Source organism: Sapajus apella, unplaced genomic scaffold, assembly GCF_009761245.1.
Source record: "Sapajus apella isolate SASKATOON/1434 unplaced genomic scaffold, GSC_monkey_1.0 scaffold2, whole genome shotgun sequence".
Taxonomy (NCBI): domain Eukaryota; kingdom Metazoa; phylum Chordata; class Mammalia; order Primates; family Cebidae; genus Sapajus; species Sapajus apella.
The window spans coordinates 69,001,721-69,026,113 of record NW_022436942.1 but is presented as its reverse complement, the minus strand read 5'-3'; the positions used below and the strand labels follow the sequence as shown (position 1 = coordinate 69,026,113).

The following is a 24,393-nucleotide window of genomic DNA, read 5'->3' as shown; positions in this document are numbered from 1 at the left end:
TGTGTGTGTGTGTGTGTGTGTGTGTGTGTGTGTGTGTGTGTGTGTGTCTGTGTCTTCAGGGGGCTGGCAGAAGATGGTTAGCTCTCAAAGAGATAAAGCACCATTGGAAAAATAATAAAAACAGCAACTTGGCCGGGCACAGTGGCTGATGCCTATAATCCCAGCACCTTCAGAGACTGAGGTGGAAGGATCACTTGAGGTCAGGAGTTCGAGACCAGCCTGGTCAACATGGTGAAAACTTGTCTCCACTAAAAACACAAAAAAATTAGCCGGGTATGGTAGTATGCACCTGTAGTCCCAGGTACTCCGGAGGCTGAGGCAGGAGAATCACTTGAACCCAGGAAGCGGAGGTTGCAGTAAGCTGAGATTGTGCCACTGCACTCCAGCCTGGATAAAAGTGAGACTCTGTCTCAAAATAAACAAAAAAATAAAACAAAAAAACACAGCTCCAAGACTTACCTAAGTCAAACCTCATGCTAGCCACTTTATATGCATTATCCCCCTTAATAGCAACTAGGAGGTAAGCTCTATTCTTATCTCCAGTTTACAGAAGGGGAACTGAGGCTCAGAGACAGAAAGTCACTTGTCTGAGGCCACACAGCTAGCAAGGGCGTGAGTTAAGATTCGAATCCCAGACTTTCATATCTAGATCATGTTTGACCTTGGGTTCTGAGCCCTCTCTTTCCATATACAGAGGCTCAGTGATCAAATGAAAGCCGGGTCTTTTCCCTCCATGCAAAGCAGTCTTCCTCTGGCCCCTTCATTTCTGGGGAGACTTGGGTCCCGCTGCATGGGGTGCCACTGGTTCCCAGCCACCCCCAGTACATGTAAACTCTATGTTCCGTTTCAGGAGCGGACCCTGAGGAAACCATTCTCAACGCATTCAAAGTGTTTGACCCTGAAGGCAAAGGGGTGCTAAAGGCTGATTAGTGAGTGGGGTCTGTGGGGAGGAGGGGGGTTCCCTGCTTGCCCCCACCCGCCTACACACACACACACCTGACATCAACACCTGCTTTCGTCTCTCTGCAGCGTTCGGGACATGCTAACCACGCAGGCAGAGAGGTTTTCCAAGGAGGAGGTAATGGGGTCCCTTGAGCACTCCCTACACCCCAGCTCCTGGGTTCAGCCTCCAGGGGGCTCCATCTCCCCCTCTTGCCTGAAGCACCCCTGACCCCAGACTGACAGAGAACCAGAGATCATCTTCCGAGTGCTGGCCTCATTCCATTCTGTGCCCCTCTATGAGGCAGGGACTAGCCTAACTGTCATTTAACAGTTGGGCAAACTGAGACCCAGGGAAGTCAAGTCACTTGTCTAAAATAACAGCAATCACGCCTGTAATCCCAGCATTTAGGGAGGTCGAGGCAAGCAGATCACTTGATGCCAGGAGTTGACAGCAGCCTGGTCAAGATGATGAAACCCTGCCTCTACTAAAAATACAAAAATTAGCTGGGCATGGTGGTGGACGCCCGTACTCCCAGCCACACGGGAGGCTGAGGCTCGAGAATTGCTTGAACCCGGGAGGCAGAGGTTGCAGTGAGCCGAGATCATGCCACCTCACTCCATCTGCTGCACCCTGGGCAGCAGAGCAATACTCCATCTCAAAAATAAAATAAAATAAAATACGCTAATAGTACATGCCAGGGCCTGGCTTCAAACGTGACTGCAGGTTCTGCCTTCCTCACGATGCACAGAGACCTGCCTAGAGCATGAAATTATTGCCCCATCCTGCTCCCTTATGTAACCTGCCCAGCCCCTTGGAACCTTTGAGTCTGTGCCCTGCTTCATCCCGGTGGAAGGCTGCGTTTCCAGGGACATCTCTGCAGGGTGTTTACTTGGGAGGGCCCTTGGGGCCAAGGAAGGAAGAACAGGGAAGGGCAAGGAAGGAAAAGTGCATGGAGGAAGAAGTTGAGCCAAGATTCAGGCCCAAAGACCTGCGCCGCTGACTCCCCAGGGAGGGAGCTCGTTCAGCAGCTCTCCCGAGAGCTCCCAGTCCCCAAGTCGGGGGAGATGGCTGCGCCTTTATACCCCTCACACCAACCCGATCCGCTGGCTGTGGCTGCCCAGAAAGGGCGTGGCCTTGTGCCAGGGGGCCCGGAAGGAGCTGGGGAAGTCATTTCCCAAAGGAGGTTCTGAGTGGCCCAGGTTCCCATCCCCCGCCCCACAGCTGTCCGTTCCACGCAGGCCCAGCCCACGGTCCCCCCACCCCACCCATCTTGCTTCCCCACCCATCGACGTCAGCACACCTTGCTGGTTCATTGCAGATTGAACAGATGTTCGCCGCCTTCCCTCCTGACGTGACTGGCAACTTGGACTACAAGAACCTGGTGCATATCATCACCCACGGAGAAGAGAAAGACTAGGAGGGGACCCTCTAGTGCGCCCTGGGCTCCTCTTTGCAGAGTGGTTCCTGCCCTCCTCTCTCTCCCACGAGTACAGCCTCTGTCCCCAGCCTGGTCTGTTAGCTGTGTGGCTGCCCTGTTTATCCGCCTCCATCTTCCTTGCAGCCTGGGTGGCTACAGCTGCCTCATGGCCACATATCCTACAGATGGAAATCCATCCAGAGGCCATGTTCCAATAAACAGGAGGTCGTGTATTTGGTCATGACATTCCCCTGTCAGACAGTGCCTTGAGTAAGGAAGGCAAAGGCAGAGGAGCTAGCGATGGCCTTGCAGTTGTTATTATTGAATCTCGGTGACTCTTTATTTAAGATAGACCTTTGCAGCCACTCAGGACTGTTTCTATCAAGGACCATGTTTTACTGGAATGTTAATTGGACAACCACAGCCCTCTGTTCCAAAGAGCTCAGGCATTTAGAGGGCCTTGGTTCCATGACATCCTTCCCTTGGGATGCCATCAGAATGCTTCTCCTGGGCCAGGCGCGGTGGCCAAGCCTGTAATCCCAGCACTTTGGGAGGCCGAGGCAGGTGGATCACGAGGTCAAGAGATCGAGACCATCCTGGTCAACATGGTGAAACCCACTCTCTACTAAAAATACAAAACATTAGCTGGGCATGGTGGTGTGTGCCTGTAATCCCAGCTACTCAGGAGGCTGAGGCAGGAGAATTGCCTGAACCCAGGAGGCGGAGGTTGCGGTGAGCCGAGATTGCGCCATTGCACTCCAGCCTGGGTAACAAGAGTGAAACTCTGTCTCAAAAAAAAAAAAAAAAAAGAATGCTTCTCCTGGAAGTGACAGTGGCAAGGAGGAAGCAGCCTGACTCATGGTAGGAACATAGGTCGTTCAATAGCAGTCACGCCTGCTAATCCTAAGAGGGTGATTTCTAGTTTCAGATAAAGTAGAAGCCGTCTGTACTTCTTCCCCAGCAAACATGGAGAGCAGTACTGATTTCTGGCCCCATCTGGGGCCTGGGCCTGGATGTGAACTGATCCTTGATTTTGAGTGCCCACCCTCATGGTTGGAGCGTTCAGGCCTCTTATGGCTGCAAGAGTCGCAATGTAAGAAACAAGCAGGGCCAGGTGTGGTGGCTCCCACCTGTGACGCCAGCGCTTTGAGAAGCTGAGGCAGGAGGCTCACTTGAGCCCCAAAGTTTGAGACCAGCCTAGACCAACATAGTGAGAGCCAATCTCTACAAAAAATAAATAGCCAGGCATGGTGGTGTGCACGTGTGGTCCCAGCTACGCAGGAGACTGAGGTGGGAGGATCACCTGAGCCCAGAAGGTCAAGGCTGCAGTGAACTGCACTCCAGCCTGGGTGGCAGAGTGAGGCCCGGTGTCTTAGAAAAGAAAAAAAGAAATAGGTTCAAATCACTAAGAAGTCCAGGGGCTTCAGGCACAGTTGCATCCAGGAGCCCAGGCAGTGCCCTCGGAGGCTGGGGAGGCCTCTGTTTTCTGTCACTTTCCTCCGCTCTTGGCAGTGGCAAAATAGTTAAGAGTGTAGCTCCTGCCCCCTTTCCAGCCACTCAGCAATCCTAGAAGGGCACGCTCCTCTCTCTCCCAGCTCCACACAAACATCAGAACAGGGCCTCATGGGATCCCTCCGGGGCACCTGACACCCCTGAGCCAATCACTGTGGACTGGCAGGGGCAGTGCTCTGATGGACAGGCCTGGCTCAACTGATCAGCCTGTGCTGGGACTGAAATCAGAGCCCTCCTGAACCACACAGCCTGGAGATGGGAGGGGAGATTCCCTGGAGGAAAACCTGAGAAGAAGCAGGGAGTGGACTTCGGGCACTTCAGGTTCTCAAGAGAATCCCAAGAACCCTCCCAGCACTTTGGGAGGCCGAGTTGGGCGGATTGCTTGAGGTCAGGAGTTTGAGGCCAGCCTGGCCAACATGGCAAAACCCTGTCTCTACTAAAACTACAAACATTAACCAGGCGTGGTTGCAGGCACCTGTAATCCCAGCTACTCAGCAGGCTGAGGCAAGACAATCACTTGAATCCAGGAGGCAAGGTTGCAGTGAGCCGAGATCGCGCCACTCACTGAGCTGAGATCACTCAAGCCTGAGCCACAGAGCCAAACTCCGTCTCAAAAAAAGAAAGAGAGAGAGTCCGGCCAGGCGCAGTAGCCCACGCCTGTAATCCCAGCACTTTGGGAGGCTGAGGCAGGCAGATTAGCTGAGATCAGGAGTTCGAGACCAGCCTGACCAACATGAAGAAAGCCTGTCTCCAATAAAAATATCAAATTAGACAGGTGTGGTGGTGGGGCCTGTAATCCCAGCTACTCAGGAGGCTGAGGCAGGAGAATCGCTTGAACCGGGGAGGTGAAGGTTGCCGTGAGCTGAGATCGCGCCACTGCACTCCAGCCTGGGCGACAAGAATGAAACTCCGTCTAAAAAAAAAAAAAGAGAGAATCCCAAGAACCCAAGAACACAGGACACGGCCCAAGTCAATGACATGATGGGAACAAGCTGAAATTGGGTGAGGGAGTGGAGCTGGGGTCACAGCAAAGGCAGGAGGGCCCAGGAGGTCAGAGGAGCCACAGCTGGGGCCAGTCTTCAAGGCTCGACAGTGACAACAGCACCGCCCATGGGAGGAGCTCAGGGTGGAGCCATCAACAGGACGAATGAATCCCTTGGCTGCAGAGACCCAGGGCCCATTTCACAGCAGGCTGTGTGGGCAGGGACCCAGGGGAGTCACGGCCCCACCCCCACAACCCAGGATGCTCCACACCCTGTGACGCCCCTCCCCCGTCACACCCTCCCTGCACTCCAGAGTCGGCCCAGGCAGAGAGCCTCGTGCACCGCTCCTGTGTTCAGAGATGCAGTCCCACACAGAGAAGGCGGGACTCAGGACACTCCAAGGCCATGCGTGGTTCTGGGCAAGACACTGTGGACTCAGCTCCACAGTGACACACCCACCCACAACAGACACATGCAGAGACAGAGACATGCAGAGACACACAGAGATACAGAGATGCACACACATACAGACACACAGAGACACATAGGGACACGGACAAAGACAGAGACAGAGATGCACACAGAGATAGAGACACACAGAGATACAGACACGCAGAGACATGCAGGGACAGAGACACAGAGACATACAGACACACAGATACAGACATGCAGAGACACAGAGGGACAGAGACACAGCGACAAACAGAGATGCACACAGAGATATAGAGACACTCAGATACAGACACGCAGAGACACACAAAGAGACACAGACACACACAAAGACACATGCAGGTACAGACAAGCAAAGACACACAGACAGGGGCACACAGAGACACACAAGTGCAGACACTCAGAGACACACAGAGACAGAGACATACAGAGATACACAGAGACATACAGAGATGCACACAGATACACACACGCAGAGACACGAAGGGACACGCAGATATACAGAGACACACACAGGTACAGACACTCAGAGACAGACACACAGAGACATACAGAGACGCACACAGATATGCTGAGACACATATAGGTACACACATATGTGGACACACGGAGACACACTCAGATACACAAAGTCATACAGACACACAGACACAGATACAAACACACAGAGACGCAGACACCCAGAAACATAGACACACACACACACACACACACACACACACAAACACACACAAACACAGAGAAGCAGATCCAGGGCACCCCCCGCTCCCACTTCCTGTTTTCGAGTGTCAGCCACGCCCCGGGTGCCCAGCGGGGTCTCAGGATCCACAGTTTGGCTCCAGCGTGGCCCCGCCCCTAGGCTAGTCCCTGCTACATCTGGTGGACCACATCTGCATCTGTGTCTACATGGCTGGGGTGGCCTGTGCTGGCCTCGAGCTCAGAGGTTCCCAGGGGCTGTGATGGCCTCGCAAGGTCCCCTCCTCCTGTTCCCGCTTTTACTTCTTGCTCCTCCGCCCCAGCCCAGAGGTGGCCCCAGCACCCAAAGCCCTTAGTAACATGTGTGATGGGTACAAGGCTACAGAACACAGTGTTTATTCTTTCGGTTACGGTGCAAAGGCAGCTGGACCCCTGCGCCTCACAGGGTTGTCCTCTTCCTGGACCTGAGCTCCTCCACCTTCTCTGGCAGGCTGTCTCCGCGCATCTCCTTAATCCGATTCTCCTTTAGGGTGTAATTGTCGAGCACCAGCTGCCGAAGGCTGCTGTGGTCCAGGGGCTGTTCCACTGCACAAGGCCAGATTTGTGTGAGGCGCTGGGAAATCAAACCCAGGGCTGGGGCTTCCTTCCCAGCGAGTCTCTCTCTCTGCCCAAGGCAGGGATGGCCAAGCCTGGTTTGGCGTCCCTCCATAACATTGGGGAGTGGAGCACGGAAATTCTTAGGTTTCAAGGAGGGGGAGAATTAACAGAAATATACATCTGGGGGCTGCCCAGACAATGACTAGTTTTCTCCCAAACAAGGATGTGAAGAATGCTTGGTTTAATGTTAAGGAGACAGAGCCACCAAGTGCAGTTGTTCAGGAAGTGCACTGCAAAAGACACCTAGAGGAGAGGGGTAGATGGATGGGCTGAAATCCAGCCCCCACTTGATTACAGAGCTGTATATACCAGAAGGGGCACCTTTTCCTAATTAATTACCCAGAAGTGGCCTCTCTTCTAATTCACACCTGTAGTCCCTGCCATCTCCCAGTGGGCTGAGAGAAACGAAAGTTCATCGACATTCCCCTGAATAGATGTGAAGACAGCATCTGTACATTTCTGACCTTGTGAGGACAACTTTACCAGCGCTCTGCCCCCTGCTCCCCCCAACCTTTTAGGAACTGAAAGGGCTGTGGAAGTTGTGCTAAGACGGGCGGCATCGGACCTAGCTTCCACTCCTGCTACGTTTCTGTCTCCTCAGCTGAAACACACAGGATCTCTGTGCATGTGTGCTTGTGTGTGCATGTGTGTGTGCATGCCTGTGTGTGCACGTGTGCTTATTGGGGGGTCTCTCCCTCCATCCTTGGCACACTTAAAATGCTGCTCAGAGAAATGGGGGCGGCTTTTAAAAAATCAACTTTTTAGCCGGGCACAGTGGTTCATGCCTGTGATCCCAGCACTTTGGGAGGCCGAGGCGGGTGGATCACAAGATCAAGAGATGGAGACCATCCTGGCCAACATGGTGAAACCCTGTCTCTCCTAAAAATACAAAAATTAGCTGGGCATGGTAGTGGGCGCCTGTAGTCCCAACTACTCCGGAGGCTGAGGCAGGAGAATCACTTCAACCCGGGAGGTGGAGGTTGCAGTGAGCAGAGATTGCACCACGGCACTCCAGCCTGGCGACAGAGAGAGACTCTGTCACACACACACACACAAAAGATTTTATTTCTCTAATTACTAAAGTCATGCAAGGTCACTGTAAGAGAAAATTTCAAACAATACGGAATTGTTTAACTTAGAAATGCAAAGTTCTCTGGAAACCACCATCCAGAATTATCCACTGTAACAGGCGGCTTATACACCTCTGGTTTTTATGCATAATCTAAAAACCTTCCTCCTTCCGCCTTCCCTTTCTCTCATCGCCCCTCCCTCCGCCTCCTCCTCTTCCTGCCTCTGAGCCTTCCTTCTTTCCTCCCTCCCTCTCCCTCCCTCTCTCTCTCATTTTACATATATCTTATTACATATCAGGGTTGTAAAGTGCTGTCCTGTGTGTTGTGAGATTTCTAGCAACATCCTTGGCCACTAGATGACAGCAACACCATCACTTTCAGTTGTGACAACCAAAAATATCTTTAAATATTGTCAAATGTCCCATAAAAGGGAAATCACCCCTGGCTGAGAACTGGCACACCAAAAAAAAAGTGTGTGTGTGTGTGTGTGTGTGTGTGTGTGTGTGTGTGTGTACATAAACATATATATACACACACACACACACATATATGTACACACACACGCGTGTGTGCCTGTGTATTTCGTGCATACGTAGAGAATGTCTTTAGAAAGAAGGGATTATACAACACGCTACTTCTCAGGAGGCCCACACAGCTGTCGTGCAACTGACTGTGTTTCCCTTTTTGTCTTAATATCCAGGGCCTCTTCCCAGTCCTTGCATATTGGCCCCGTGCCCTCTTTTGGGGCTGCTCAGAACTGCACTGCGTGTGCAGATGAGCTGCACCTGATTTCAGCAGTCTCTAAGGGATGAGCGGTATACTTGTCTCTGGTTTGGGGCTGCAGTGAACAGCCTCCACTCCTCCACCTTTCATCTTCGACCCTTGAATAAGTCCTTCCGGAAGGAACGTTCCCATATACGTGGCCAGACTGCTCTCTAAAAAGATGAGGCCAATTTGATTCTCGCCTCGCTCCCCACATGAGAGGATGAGTGAGTTTCTTCCTTGAACGGAAGGAGGATCAGTGGGCCGGTGTGGGAAGAGCCACGGTTGAGCGTCTGGCTTCTGGCATGGACCACGTTGAAGCTGCTTCAATCGTGGGGTTAGGGGACAAAAATGGGGAGGAGCCGAGAATGGGGCTCCGGGGGCACAATGGGTCAGGGAAAGGGAGGTCACGGCTGAGTGAGACTCAGGAGCACAGATAGGGTGAGCATGAGACAGGGTCTGGAAACCCTGTCTATCCACAACTTGCCAATTTGCAAACTTTTGATATTTTAAGGTTCATTTTAAAAGATCAAAAGGTAATTGTGACTTTTAAAAACATCCAAAATAACTAAACTTCAGGATCTGTGTCACCCTAGCATCATAGAGAGAAAAGTCCCCAAGCAAATGACATCGAGTGGCCACAGCCAAGATGGCACTCAAGGGAGCTGGTGGGCCACAAGGGCTCATAAAGAAGGGAAACTGAGGCTCAACACTACAGACCCTCTTGGGCACCTGGACACAGCCTCCCCAGACCTGAAGGCACAGGTTTCCTAGCACCTGCACAGATCGGGAGAGAGAAAACTCACCATCTTCCAACCTGTCGCTGAAGGGGTCAGCCCCCAGCACTGGGGGGATGACTTTGATGGGTTCTGGGGGCTTGAGGAGGGCAGAGCCGCCCCAGAAAGGGTTGACGAAGGGTGGCGGGACCTCGGTCTCTGCCCCTTCCACTTCCAGGATGCGCCTGTAGGTCTCCGACAGCAGCAGGTCGTTGGTCTTCTTTTCAATGATGGCTGCAGAACAAGAAGCAGGACCAAAATGGCTGCCGAGAGACCTGAGCCTGGGGGCACTGGGGCAGCGCCCCCCGCTGCAGAGGGTGGGGAGGAGCAGGAAGTATAGGGGTGTGGGATCTGGGCTCTGACAAGGACAAGGCTTTCTCTGGGATCACACCTGGTGTTCTCAACAGGATAACATCACTCCTCACACTTGGGGCTGAAATTTGCTTCTTGAGAGGAAAATAATTCTGACCACCTTTTTTTTTTTGAGACAGGGTCTGGTTCTGTCACCCAGGCTGGAGTGCAATGGCACGATCTTGGCTCACTGCAACCTCAAACTCCCAGGTTCAAGCGATTCTCCTGTTTCAGCCTCCTGAGTAGCTGTGACCAAAGGCACATGACACCAGGCCCCACTAATTATTGTATTTTTTTGGTAGACACCGGGTCTGGCTGGTCTCGAACTCCTGGCTCAAGCAATCCTCCTGTATTGGCCGCCCAAAGTGCTGGGATTACAGGTGTTAGCCAACGTGCCTGGCCTCTGACTCCTTAATGTATACAACACAGATACCCACGGGACATAAGCAGACATACATTATCTCAATGATATTAAAATATTACATTTATAAGGAGGGCAGTTAGGCAAAGTATGTCTAGAGAGGCTCCTTAGCAGGATGATAATGAAAAGAAGGTTGAGAAATACCAGGATACACTAAAAATTGGGATCCCCACCTTAAACTCCTGGCTTGCCCCAGAGCTCTCTGTTTCAAGTCTCCACGACTCTGCTCATGCTGTTCCTTCTGCCAGAATGCCTTTCCCTGTACACTTCCCTGAATAACCACCTAGAGGTGTTTTAAAACTCAAATCCTTGCCACCTGCAGAAATGCTTCCCTGACCTGCCTCATTCAGGGGACGTCTCCTTGCACTGTAGCTCTATAGCCCCCTGCAGTCATAAGAGTCATTCATTCATTCGTTCATTCATTCGCAAATGATTACTCAAGGCCTACCACACTACGCACCGTGCTAGACACTAAGGATGCAATGGAGGAAAAACGAAACAATGACAACACTGGCAACACAAACTCAGCCCTTGCCCTACCAGAGCTTTTGTGTGTCTGGAGGGACAAAGAGAAAGCCAAGTTCAACAACTGAACAGACCACCAGAGGCAGCCCTCGCCATCCGGATGTTCATTATCTGATTCAGTAACTACTGGATTTGAATATGCTTTTTGAATAAATCTCACACTATCCAGACTGCTGCTATATCTGAAAATCAGGGATCAAAAATATTAGCATCCAGGCTGGGCACAACGATTCACGCCTGTAATCCCAGCACTTTGGGAGGCCGAGGCAGGTGGATCACTTGAGATCAGGAGTTTGAGACCAGCCTGGCCAACATGGTGAAACCCTGTCTCTACTAATAGTACAACATTGGGCCAGGCATGGTGGCTCACACATATAATCCCAGCACTTTGGGAGGCTGAGGCAGGTGGATCACTTGAGGTCAGGAATTCAAGACCAGCCTGGCCAACATGGTGAAACCCTGTCTCTACTGAAAATACAAAATTAGATGGGTGTGGTTGTGCTGGCCTGTAGTCCCAGCTACTCGGGAGGCTGAGACAGGAGAATCACTTGAACTCAGGAGGCGGAGGCTGCAGAGAGCTGAGATGGTGCCACTGCACTCCAGCCTGATGACAGAGCGAGACTCTGTCTCAAAAAATAATAATACAAAAATTAGCCAGGTGTGGTGTCGGGTGCTTGTAATCCCAGCTACTTGGGAAGCTAAGGCAGGGGAATCACTTGAACCCCTGAGGCAGAGGTTGCAGTGAGCCGAGATTGTGCCACTACACTCCAGCCTGAGCAACAGAGCAAGACTGTCTGTCAATAATAAAATAACAAATAAAATAATTCACATCCAAAACTTGCTATCAGATCTCAGGAACCACATAGATTCAGACATTGAAAGTGACCTTTCCATGGAGACAAATAGGGTGAATGCTAAATACTAGGACTGCCGTGAGAGGAAGTAACAGTGGTGGGCAGTGTGGGAGGGGACAGCTTCAGTGCAGGGAGACAATGAAGCTGAGAATGGAGAACTAGAAGGAACCGGGTATGGGGAGGTTTTCCAGGAACAGCCCGTGCAAAGGTCCCAAGATGGGAACAAGATGCAGGGGCAGCAGTGGGGGAGCTTGGAAGGATCGAGAGAAGAACAGTGTGGCTACGGGCGGCGAGCCAGGGACAGAGCAGGACGAGCGGAGATGAGAAATGTAACCAGGGCCAGGCTAGGAAGAACCCGATAGGCTGGATACAGAAAAAACGTCAACACAGCAGGACGAGGCTCTCCGATGAAAACCGTGCTAGCTAGGTCAGGCTTGGGCTGCCATCCGGAAACCTGGATTTCAGGAAGATTCCCAACACTATTAACTGATAAGAGTGGTTTACCTGAACGGATAAGAAAATGTGGTGGCCGGGTGTGGCACCTCACACCTGGAATCCCAGCACTTTGGGAAGCCAAGGCAGGTGGATCACCTGAGGTCAGGAGTTCAAAACCAGCCTGGCCAATGTGATGAAACCCCGTCTCTGTTAAAAATGCAAAAATTAGCTAGGCATGGTGGCAGACACCTGTAATCCCAGCTACTCAGGAGGCTGAGGCAGGAGAATCGCTTGAACCCAGGAGGCAGAGGTTGCAGTGAGCCAAGATCACACCATTGCACTTCAGCCTGGGTGACAAGAGCTAAATTTTGTCTCAAAGAAAAAAAAGAAAATATGGTACATATGCATGATGGAGCACTATTCAGCCATAAGAAAGCATGAGATCCTGTCATTTGCAACAACACGGGTGGAACTGGAGGTCATTCTGGTAAGTGAGGTAAGCCAGGCACGGAAAGACAGACTTCGCAGGCTCTCACGTATTTACAGGATGAAAAACTCAAAACAATGAACACATGGGGATACGGAGTGGAAGGATGTTCATCAGAGGCTGGGAAGGCAGTGGCAGGTGGGGGGGGATGGTTAATGAATCCAAAAAACAAAGAATGAATAAGATCGGGCATGATGGCTCATGCCTGTAATCCCAGCACTTTGGGAGGCCAAGGCAAGGGGATGACTTGAGGTCAGGAGTTCAAGACCAGCCTGGGCGACATTACAAGACCCCATCTCCATACAAAAAATAAAAATAAATAAATGGATAAAAGAATGAATAAGACCTAATATTTGATAGCACAACAGGGTGACTATAGTCAAAATAATTTAATTGTACACTTTAAAATAACTAAAAGAGTATAACTGAATTGCTTATAACACAAAAGAGAAATGCTTGAGGGGATGACACCCCATTTTCCATGATGTGATTGTTATGCATGCATGCCTGTATCACAATACCTCATGTACCCCACAAAATACATACCTACTGTGTACCCACAAAAAATTTTTTTTAACTTTTTTTTAAAAGAGTGGCTCACTCTGCCTAAACAGTCTACACAATGTGGTGTATCACATGGTTCATATTGACACACTGCTTTGCTAATTTTGTTCTGTACCCTTTTACTGTAATAAATCATAGCCACACGTATGACTATATACTGAGTCCTGGGGGTCCTCTAGCAAAGCACTGAATGTGGCCAGGGGATAGGATGTGTTTGGGGAACCTCCCAAACAGAATATATTCAGAATCTGAGGTTTGGATGACCACGCTGGCTCACACCTGTAATCCCAGCACTTAGGGAGGCCTAGGCGGGCGGTTCATGAGGTCAAGAGATCGAGACCATCCTGGCCAACATGGTGAAACCCCGTCTCTACTAAAACTACAAAAATTAGCTGGGCGTGGTGGCACATGCCTGTAATCCCAACTACTTGGGAGGCTGAAGCAGGAGAATTACTTAACCAGGGAGGCAGAGGTTGCAGTGAGCTGAGATCATACCACTGTACTCTAGCCTGGTGACAGAGTAAGACTCCATCTCAAAAAAAAAAAAAAAAAAAGAATCTAAGGTTTAATTCTAGGAGCAGTGAAAGCCGTTCATTCCAAATTGTTAGGACCTGTGCAAGCCTGTCTCTCCCTGTCCACTCTGGCTTAGGGCCGATGGCTAGAAACGCACATGATTGTTGACAGATGTGCTCTGCGCAGGCACTGCTCCGAGTACTTCATTCCTTCCTTTCTAATCTGTGTGCCTTTTATTTCTTTTTTGTGCTTTATTGCATCGGCTTGGGCCTACAGTACAACATTGAATAGGCATGGTGGCAGCACACAGACATCCCTGCCTTGTTCCTGATCTTAGGAGAAAAACATTCCACTTCCCACCATGAAGGATGAGGTTTGCTGTAGTTTTCAGTGTTTTTTATTTGTTTGTTTGCTTGACATGGAGCCCTAATCTGTCACCCAGGCTGGAGCGCAGTGGTGCAATCTTGACTGACTACAACCTCTACCTCCTGGGTTCAAGGAATCCTCCTGCCTTGGCCTCCCAAGCTGGGACTACAGGCATGCACCACCATTTTTGTATTTTTAGTAGAGACAGGGTTTTACCACGTTGGCCAAGCTGGTCCTGAACTCCTGACCGCAAGTGATCTGCTCGCCTTGGCCTTTCAGGCCTTTCAAAGTGCTGGATTACAGACATGAGCCACCATGCCTGGCCTAGTTTTGGGTGGATTTTTGAACATGTCTTTCATCAAGTTAAGAACATTTCCTTCTAGTTCTAGTTTGCTGAGCGTTTTCTTTTTTATAATCATGAATGGATGTTGAATTTTATCAAATGCTGCTTCTGCAGTTATTGAGATGATCATATCATTTTTCTCTAATAACTACACGTGTATTTGTCTCCCAACAGTCTATGAGGTAGATACTGAGTTTACACCAAAATTTTTTTAAAAAACTGAAGGCATTAAGAGATACCCATTTTTGTAGATCAAAAATCTGAAGCACAGAGAGGTTCAGAAACCTTCCCTGGCCAGGCGCAGTGGCTCATACCTGTAATCCCAGCACTTTGGAAGGCCAAGGAGGGTGAAACACTTGAGCCCAGGAGTTCGAGACCAGCCTGGGCAATGTGATAAGACCCTGTCTGTAAAAGAAACACAAAAATTTAGCCGGGCATGGCAGCGCCTACCTGTAGTCCCAGCTACTTAGGATCCTGACTGAGGCGGGAGGATTGCCTGAGCCCAGGAGATTGTGAGTGCAGACAGCCGTGGTTGCGCCACTGCCCTCCAGCCTGGGCAACAGGGCAAGACCCCGTCTCAAAAGAAACAAAACAAAGAAAACTGCTCAAGGCTCCAGAGCTGTTAAGGGTAGACCCAGGATTCGAACCCACGCAGGCCGGCTTTAGTGCCCACACACTTCGCCACCAAGCTCACTACTCCATAAGAGCAAGTCCTCATGCCCAGTCACAGAAAGTTCTGGAAATGGCTCCTAAGAGTCCAATGGGCCCCAGCTTGACTCACCAAAGTACTGCGGAAGGTTGATGTCAGTGACTTCCCCCGTCTCCCTTAACTGCACCCGGATCTTGGTGGCATCACAGTTTATCTTCTTGAACAGTCTCTCCACCGAGCTCTTGAGTAGCTCCAAGGTCTTGCTGACCTCCCGGTACTTGCTCTCATACATATCCGCCTCCTCCGTGGTCTTCTTCAGTTTATCCTGGTGGCAGACCCCAATTCCCACCCGCTCAGGAGGACTCTCAGTGGACAGGGTATTTGGGACTTTCTGGGGTCAGGGCCCCAAACCGCCAGTTTTCAAACTTCTGAGTGGGGGTGAGATCAATTAAATGGGCTCCCATCGAATTTTGAAGAAATGAAATAGAATAGCAAAGAAAGGAAGAAAATAGAAAATACTAGTGTACATTGCGAGTTGTAAGGGTAAATATTGTTCAATGTAAGTTTTGCTTCACTTACATGTGTGTATGGGTGTCTACATGTGTACCGGATTACAATTTTTTTTTTTTTTGAGACAGAGGCTCACTCTGTTGCCTAGGCTGGAGTGCAGTGGCACAATCTCAGCCCACTGCGACCTCTGATGCCCAGGTTCCAGCAATTCTCATGCCTCAGCCTCCCAAATAGCTGAGATTACAAGCAGGTGCCACCATGCCTGGCTTTTTTTTTTTTTTTTTTTTTTTTTTTTTTTTGTATTTTTAGTAGAGACACAGGCTGGTCTTGAACTCCTGACCTCAAGCGATCTGTCCATGTTGGCCTCCCAAAGTGCTGAGATTACAGGTGTGAGCCCCCATGCCCGGCTTACTATATACACATTTTTTTTTTCTTTTTTTTTTTTTTTTTTTTGAGACAGAGTCTCACTCTATTACCTAGGCTCCAGGCTGGAGTGCAGTGGCCCAATCTCTGCTCACTGCAGCCTCAACTTCTTGGGCTGAAGCAATTCTCCCACCTTAGCCTCCAGAGTAGCTAGGACTACAAGCACCCGCCCCCATGCCCAGCTAATTTTTATATTTTTTTAGAGACAGGGTTTTGCCATGTTGCCCAGACTGGTCTCAAACTCCTGGACTCCGGCAATCCTCCCTCCCACTTTGGCCTCCCAACGTGCTGGGATTACAGGCGTGAGCCGCCTCGCCCAGCCAGTTGACTTGTTTTTTTAAACATGGCATTCCACCTGAGGCCAGAAGTTTGAGAACATCCTGGCCAACATGGCAAAACCTGGTCTATACTAAAACTACAAAAATTATCTGGGCATGATGGTACGTGCCTGTAATCCCAGCTAATGGGGAGGCCGAGACAGGAGAATCACTTCCGGGAGGTGGAGGTTGCGGTGAGCCAAGATCGTGCCACTGCACTCCAGCCTGAGTGACAGAGTGAGACTCCATCTCAAAAAAAAAAAAAAACGTGGTCCACAGGAATACATTGCAGCCAATACATACAAACATACATACATATGTTGTGTATGTAAATTTATCTATATTGTCTAATCAAATGAATTTAGAAGTTTCACAAATTAATATTCTTTTTTTAAAAAATACAGTTGGGGTGTTGCTCTGTCACCCAGGCTGGAGTGCAGCGGTGTGATCCTTGCCCACGGCAGCCTTCAACTCCTGGATTCAGGCAATCCTCCTGCCTCAGCCTCTGGAGCAGCTGGGACTATAAGCATGTAACACCCAGGTAATATAATATAGTAATACTTACCCAGGTAACATAATAATACTTACCCAGGTGAGTATCTTTTTTTTTTTTTTAATTGGTAGAGATGGGATCTTGCTGTGTTTGCCCAGACTGGTCTTGAACTCCTGGGTTCAAGGGGCTCAAGCAATCCTCCCACCTCAGCCTCCCAAAGTGCTGGGATTACAGGTGTGAGCCACCATGCCCAGTTCAAATCAATATTCTTTTTTCAAAAAATAAAATTAGAGACAGGTCTCACTATGTCGCCCAAGCTGGTCCCGAGCTCCTGAGCTCGGATGATCCTTCTGCCTCAGCCTCTCGAAGTTCACACCCAGCCTCAAACCAATATTCTTATTATGTGTTCTAATATTTTCTCTTCTGTTCTGCTCTCACTATTTTAAAATGCTGGCTACCCTCCAACAAACTGGTTTCGCCATTCACAGTTTAAAACACATTGCCCCAGCCCAGTGCTTCTCAATGTGTGGTCCCAGGACAAGCAGCGTCAGCATCACCTGGGAACTTGTTAGAAATGCGTATTCGTGGGCCCCACCTCAGGCCTACTCAATCAAAGGCCCTGGGGGTGGGCAGGGCCACCTGGGTTTTAGCCAGCCTCCGGGCGGTCCTGGCTCATGGTAAAGTCTGAGAACCTCCGCCAGCCTGTTGGATCTCAACCTTGGCTTCACACTGGTATCACCTGAGAGCTTTCAAAATATTTGCTGCTCAACCCCACCCTCAGAGATTCAGAGTCTTAATTGGCCTGGGGCGCGGCCTGGGCATCTGGGAGTTTTGGTTAAAGCCTCCCAGGTGATTCTGACGCATGGCTGGAATGAGGATCTCCATTCTAGGGTACTTCCTTCAACTGATTCCTGCCTCTGCCTCAGAGATCTCAGCTTGCAAAGGTGAACTGGACCCTGGATGAACCGGCCCCATTCCCGCAGGTGAACTCTGCACGCATCACCCTGAATAATGATCGCAAAGGGTCGGGCCTATTCACACCTCCATTTTGCAGGTGAGAAAACTGAGGGTCCAAGGCACACGGCCAGGAGAAGGAAGCGGGGAACGGAACCCGGTCTCTCAACCAGCACATCAGGCGACTTCCTCTGCCCGGCTACTAAATGTCCAGTCCCCAGGGCTGCAAGTCCCCATAAGACAATAAGAGGGCATTAGGCCAGGTATGGGGGCTCACGCCTGTAATCCCCACATGCTGGGAGGCTGAGGTGGGAGGATCACTTGAGTCCAGGAGTTTGAGTCTAGCCTGGGCAACATAACAAGACCCTGCCTCAATGAAAAATTAAAAATTAGCCGGATATGCTGGTGTGTGCCTGTGGTCCCGGTTACTTGGGAGGCTGAGTTGGGAGTGTCACTTGAACCTGGGAGGTGGAGGCTGCAGTGAGCTGTGATCACACCACTGCACTTCAGCCTGGGCCACAGAGCAAGACTCTGCCTCAAAAAATAAATTATAATAAAAGTGCATTAAAAATCACATTAAAAAATCACAGGATTCATTTTTAAAAGTCAATATTCAGCTTGATGTGATGGTGATAACACGTGTCTAGCTCCTAAAAATATTCCGGGTACTTCACATCATCTGAACTCAGTTCACAACCAGCCGAGTTTTCAGATGAGCAATGTTGAGGCCAGAGAGGAAAAGGAAACTCATGTTTCCCTTCCCCGCCCTGAGCTCATCCAAAGGCTTGACCTTGAGCTTAACTCTACTTGGGCAATGATTTAGTAACAAAGTGAGGGTGGCTTAGAGTTTTTCTGGTTCACATGAGAAATAACAGCTACAATGTACAGCCCTCTGCACTGCAGTGTGCCAAATGTATACATGTGTGATTTTATTCAATCTTCACAGCCCTAAGAAGTAGGTATGATTATTATCCCCATTTTACAGATGAGGAAACTGAGGCTCAGAGAGGTTGAGTCACTATCTCAAAGTCACACAGCTAGGAAGTGACTTTTCTGCAAGTCATAGCCAGGCTCCCAGAGCCTGGTTGCTTAATTCCTATGCAAATCCCTCCTATGATGCATGTGGTCCCACCACTTCTCCCAAAGGGGGAGGAGATGATGTACTAAAGGGCTTCGAGAATAGAGCAGGTGGAAGTGATCTTTAGCAGGGAAACACCTGTGAGTCCATTGCTATCAAGACCAATTCTGGCCAGGCAAGGTGGCTCACGCCTATAATCTTAGCACTTTGGGAGGCCAAGGCGGGCAGATCACCTGAGGTCAGGAGTTGGAGACTAGCCTGGCCAACACGGTAAAACCCCATCTCTGCTAAAAATGCAAAAAATTAACCAGGTGTGGTGGCACGCGCCTGTAATCCCAGCTACTCTGGAGGCTGAGGCAGGAAATCGCTTGAACCCGGGAGGCAGAGGTTGCATCGAGCCGAGATCGTGGCACTGCACTCCAGCCTGGTGACAGAGCCAGACTCCTCCTCAAAAAAAACATTTATTAATTAAAATTTTAAAAATTCACCTGGCATGGTGGTGAGCACCTGTAACCGCAGCTACTCAGGAGGCTGAGGCAGGAGAATCGCTTGAACCTGGGAGGTGAAGGTTGTAGTGAGCTCAGATCGCACCACTGCACTCCAGCCTGGGCAACGGAGTGAGACTCCGTCTCAAAAAAAAAAAAAAAAAAAAAAACAAGGCCAATCCTCCTGCCTGCTTAGAGTATCTGATTTGAAAAGAAGCCCCCCGAGTCATGCTAAAGCCAAAGCAACAAAAAGCCAGCCGAGGGGCTGCGGGCCGCGGAGGGGAGATGTTTGGGGTTGCCTGGTCAGCCTCTTCCAAACCCCAAGATGTAGAGGGGCACCAGTCTCAACCCCAACAAGAGTCTGGATTCTGGGTGCCCCCGAGTGACGGGCACCCGCCCAGCTTGGGGAGGGCCTCCGTGGACCTGGCCCCTGCCTGGAAGCCTGTTATTCCCCATACTCAGATATCCGAGAGATGCCGCTCTGAGCACCTCAATGGGCAGCATGTGTTTGCTGCCATCCAGTGGCTCAAAAGAGAATAACACCCTAATGGCCAGCCCTGTCTCCCAGGCCTGTCAGACTAAAAAGGCTGGAAAAGGGCCGGGCGCGGTGGCTCAAGCCTGTAATCCCAGCACTTTGGGAGGCCGAGGCGGGTGGATCACGAGGTCAAGAGATCGAGACCATCCTGGTCAACACGGTGAAACCCCGTCTCTACTAAAAATACAAAAAATTAGCTGGGCATGGTGGTGCGTGCCTGTAATCCCAGCTACTCAGGAGGCTGAGGCAGGAGAATTGCCTGAACCCAGGAGGCGGAGGTTGCCGTGAGCCGAGATCGCGCCATTGCACTCCGTCCCAAAAAAAAAAAAAAAAAAGGCTGGAAAAAAAGCCGCAGAGAACGGAAGGGAAAGGGCTCGGGAGCGCAATTCCCAGGTCTTTGTCAGACATCTGCTATCCACCCTCTCCTTATACGTCAATAACAAAAAGCCTGATTGTATTTAGGGCAGCAGTGTGACCAACTAGAAGTTACATTTCCAAACCTCTCTTGCAATAGGGGAGGCCAATGAAGTGTGAATACAGTGTTATTTACATTGACAGAGACTTCTGGGAAAGAACTTTTAAGCTGGCTGACTGCTAATGAGTCCTTTTATTTTTATTTTTTATTTTTTTGTAGCTCCCATTTTCTTCCTATCTGGAATGTATATGTGATGGCTGGATCTGTGGCAGCTATGATGCAACCATTAGATACCCTTGGAATGTAAGTCACACATGAAGGATGGCAAAACAGAAAGACAGATGGAGCCCAGATCACTGATGACATCATGAAGGTGCCATATCAGCCCTGAAGTGCCTATTTCCAGACTTATTTCCTTTTTTATTTTCTTTTTTTGAGATGGGGTCTCACTCTGTCACCCAGACTGAAGTTCAGTGATGTGATCTGAGCTCACTGCAACCCCTACCTCCCAGGCTTAAGCGATTCTCCTGCCTCGGCCTCCTGAGTAGCTGGGATTACAGGTTCGTGCCACTACCACCTGGCTAATTTTTGTATTTTTAGTAGAGACAGGGTTTCACAGGCTGGCAGACTTATTTCTTAAAGTAAATAAACTTGTATCTTGCTTAAGCCACTGTTATTTGGAGTCCCTGTTATTAGCAGTTGAATAAAACTAAGATCTTGTAGAATATCCCAGCTCCCTGACGTTGGTCAAGTGACTTAACTTCTGTGATCCTTAGTCTCTGCTTCTGTAAAACGGCGAGATCATTAGCACCTGCCTCAGCGGGTTGCTGTCAGGACCCAGTGAAAGCGCAAGCCAAGCTCTTAGCCTGCCACCTCGTCCATGGTAATTACTTCAGAAACGTGTGCATTTGTTATTAGTGATTGAGAACAGGGCACAGGCAGGACAAGGGGAAGAAAGAAGGAAAGAGGCAGAGATCCATCTGGAAGGAACCCATCAGGGATGAAATTGCAGGCCCGAGAGCCAGGGCTGGACTCTCTGAAATGGGGGAGCCTTTAGAATGGATGAAGAGACAGACTTCTACAATGACACCATAGCAGAGGGTGCCCGGGACAAAAGGTCAGGACATGTCTGGATATGATCCGGGCCAGCCTCGAGTCATGGGGCAGACCTCTTACTGCTCCTGAGAATCAACTGACAGATACCCGACGAACGGACAGACAGACGCTCCCGTCAGACAGAGAGACAGACAACAGAAGCTCCCGCGTCCCTCCCTCCCGAGCCTGGTCTCACCTCCAGCTGTCTCAGGACAGAGCGGTTGTCATCGTGGGATGATTTCTGCTGGGATCGCAAGAGCATGATCTCGTCCTGCTCCAGAGAGAACAAGACCATGAGGAAAAGCGGCTCTTCCCTCCCCACCTCTCCCAAAAATAAGTCTGCGCCTCAAAGAGTCGATGAGGAATTCAATGACCCGTTCAAGGAGCCCCTGAACTCCTGGCTCCTGCACCCCTCTTATGCCTGTGTGTTTCTTTTTTTTCTGATATTTCTTAAGTAAAAGGAGGGTGAGAGCATGGAAGGGGATGGGAGGGGTGAGTCATCCTTTCCTTTTCTCTTTTTTTTTGAGACGAAGTCTGGCTGCCCAAGTGGGAGTGCAGTGACATGATGTCTGCTCACTGCAACCTCCTCCGCCTCCCAAGTTCCAGTGATTCTCCTGTCCCAGCCTCCTCAGTAGCTGGGATTACAGGCACGCACAACCACACCTGGCTAATTTTTGTATTTTTAGTAGAGATGGGGTTTCACCATACTGGCCAGGCTGGTCTCAAACTCCTGACCTCAGACAATCTGCCTGCCTTGGTCTCTTCTGGAAAATTCTAGAACAATGCAGTCAATAGAATTGTCTGTGCTGGTGGTAATGTCCTGTCCATGCTAATACCGTAGTCACTGCCAAAACGGTGCTGAGCACTTGAAATACAACTGGTGTCACTAGGAACTAATTTTTCTTTATTCTTTTTCTTTTTTAATTTTTATGTTGCCCAGGCTGGTCTCGAACTGCTAAACTCAAGCAATCCTCCCACCCCAACCTCCCAAAGTGCTGGGATTACAGGCATGAGCCACCCTCACCCAACCTCTAATGAACTGATTTTTAGATGTTGTTGGATTTCAGTTCATGTAACTTAAAAAGCCACACGTGGCTGGTGGCTACAGAGCAGCATGGCTGTGGAGCAGGCGTTCTCGGACCTGAGCATATCTCACACTGTCCAGAGTCACCGGGAACCGTGTGAAAATGCAGATTGCCAGGCCCCACGCCCAGGGCTTCTAATTCCGTCGGTCTGGATAGGGCCTAAGAATGTGAATTTCTAACAAGCACCCAGGTGATACTGCCACTGCTGTCCCAGGGACCAGCTTTGAGAATCACGGGGCTTAAACCACATGCCCTGATAGAAAAAGGCACACACCTTTTGAGCCATCTCAGGCCTGGGTGTCTGTCCCATGGAAATACAGAACAGGAGGGGGAAGGTGGCCCCTCAGGGCGGACTGTTGTATTATGGTTTATAGCGGCCCCCAGCTGGGGACAATCCAAATGTCTACTGCTAAGGTCACTTAAGTCAATGACGGCACATTCATAAAACAGGGGAGAGGGTCTTGGGTTAAACTATGGCTAAAATGCAGATTCCTGGCCCATCCACAGAGAAGCCCGTAGGTATCGGAGGGGAGCTGGGCAATGTGCTTTGTTTTTCTTTTTCTTTTTTCTTTTTTTGAGAAAGCGTCTCTCTGTCACCCAGGTTGGAGTGCACGGCGTCATCATGGCTCACTGAAGCCTGGAATTCGATCCTCCCATCTCAGCCTCTCAAGTAGCTGGGACCACAGGCACATGCCACCATGCTAGACTAATTGTTTAATTTTTTAAAAATTTTCTGTAGACACACAGGCTCACTATGTTGCCCAGGCTGGTCTTGAACTCCTGTGCTCAAGCAATCTTCCTGCTTTAGCCTCCTAATGTGCTGGAATTACAGGTGTGAGCCACTGCACCTGGCCAAAGGCACCTGTATTTTGTTGTTTTGTTTTGTTTTGTTTTGTTTTGAGACAGGGTCTCCCTCTGTCGCCCAGGCTGGAGTGCAGTGGTGCAATCTCAGCTCACTGCGACCTCCACCTCCCGGGTTCATGCAGTCCTCCCACCTCAGCATCCTGAGGAGTTGGGATTACAGGCGCATGCCGTCACACGCAGCTAATCTCCTTTTGTGTTTTGTGTTTTTTTGTAGAGACGGAGTTTTGCCATGTTGCCCAGGCTGGTCTCAAACTCCTGGGCTCAAGTGATCCTCCCATCTTGGCCTCCCAAAGTGCTGGAAATTTTTAATTTTTAAAAAAGCAAGATAGAACTGTACCAAAAAGATGAAAGAATGCTATATCCATGTGATGGAATTATTTCTGATTTGAAGGTTGTATTTATACTTTTTAGTATTTTCCAAATTGTGAAAAAAAATTTCTAATCAGAAAAAAGTATTATTTTGGAAAAAAACAGAAAGCGCATCTTTCGATCTTTACAGGGCAAGGGTGGGGGGAGCTCTGGCAAAAAGATGAACCGATGCCCTCTCCAGGTGATGGGGTTCTTCCTGGGTTTATATTGAGACTTTTTAGTATTTTGCAAATTGCATCAGTAACCTGGGTCGATGGCACTGCTCCCCTGCTTGGAGATCTCCCATAGCCCCTGCCTCTTGGAGAGTTGATCAAAATCCCTTCTGGAGATGCGCCCAGCAGCCCTCACCCCCCAGTTCATCCCCTCTCCCTCCCATGTCTCTCTCTGCATGCCAGACACCCTGGCCTGCTTACAAGCTGCCTCAGGGCCTTTGCACGTGCTGTTTCCACTGACTGGAGCATTCTTCCCCAGAGATCTGGACAGCTCAATCCCTCACCTGTAAGTTCATTCAGATCTTAACTCCCCAACTGCCCAAGCCCCCAACCAGCTCCAAAACACTGTTCTGCTCTTTTCACCCACACTGTGTCTCCCTTTCTAATTTACTCTAATTTCTGTAAGTACTGGGCTTGTTTATTGTCTGTTTCTCCCTACCAAGACAGCAGTTCCATGAGGGCTGCGCTTTTTGTCATTCTGTTCACTGCCACATTACCAGGGTCTACTGCAGTGCCTGGAACACATTAGGTGCTCAATAAATACTTGCTGGATGAATGAATAACCAAAAGGACATATGTTCAATCAGATATGCAACTTTATATGATAATAACTGTTACATTTTAAAAGCACAACCATTGAGGCCAGCCTGGGCAACATCATGAAACCCCATCTCTACAAAAAATACAGAAGTTAGCTGGCTGTGGGGGTGTGCGCCTGTAGTCCCAGCTACTTAGGAGGCTGAGATGGGAGGATCACCTGAGCCCAGGGAGATCAAGCCTGCAG

General features: G+C 49.8%; 2 protein-coding genes across 2 annotated transcripts in view; one reads left to right on the top strand and one right to left on the bottom strand.

The window, feature by feature from the left end:
• MYL2 (myosin light chain 2) overlaps nt 1-2,604 on the top strand; it is a 7,992-nt gene extending 5,388 nt beyond the window's left edge. Inside the window, exons 5-7 of the mRNA XM_032239497.1 lie at nt 851-929; nt 1,030-1,078; nt 2,262-2,604. Coding sequence (XP_032095388.1) covers nt 851-929; nt 1,030-1,078; nt 2,262-2,360 — 227 coding nt within the window. The 3' untranslated portion in view covers nt 2,361-2,604. The remainder of the gene's footprint in view (nt 1-850; nt 930-1,029; nt 1,079-2,261) is intronic.
• A 3,777-nt stretch (nt 2,605-6,381) lies between these two features.
• Nucleotides 6,382-24,393, bottom strand: part of CCDC63 (coiled-coil domain containing 63) — a 43,675-nt gene continuing 25,663 nt past the window's right edge. The window contains exons 6-9 of the mRNA XM_032283318.1: nt 21,276-21,350; nt 14,907-15,099; nt 9,297-9,500; nt 6,382-6,586 (exon numbers count right to left, since the gene is read on the bottom strand). Coding sequence (XP_032139209.1) covers nt 6,441-6,586; nt 9,297-9,500; nt 14,907-15,099; nt 21,276-21,350 — 618 coding nt within the window. The 3' untranslated portion in view covers nt 6,382-6,440. The remainder of the gene's footprint in view (nt 6,587-9,296; nt 9,501-14,906; nt 15,100-21,275; nt 21,351-24,393) is intronic.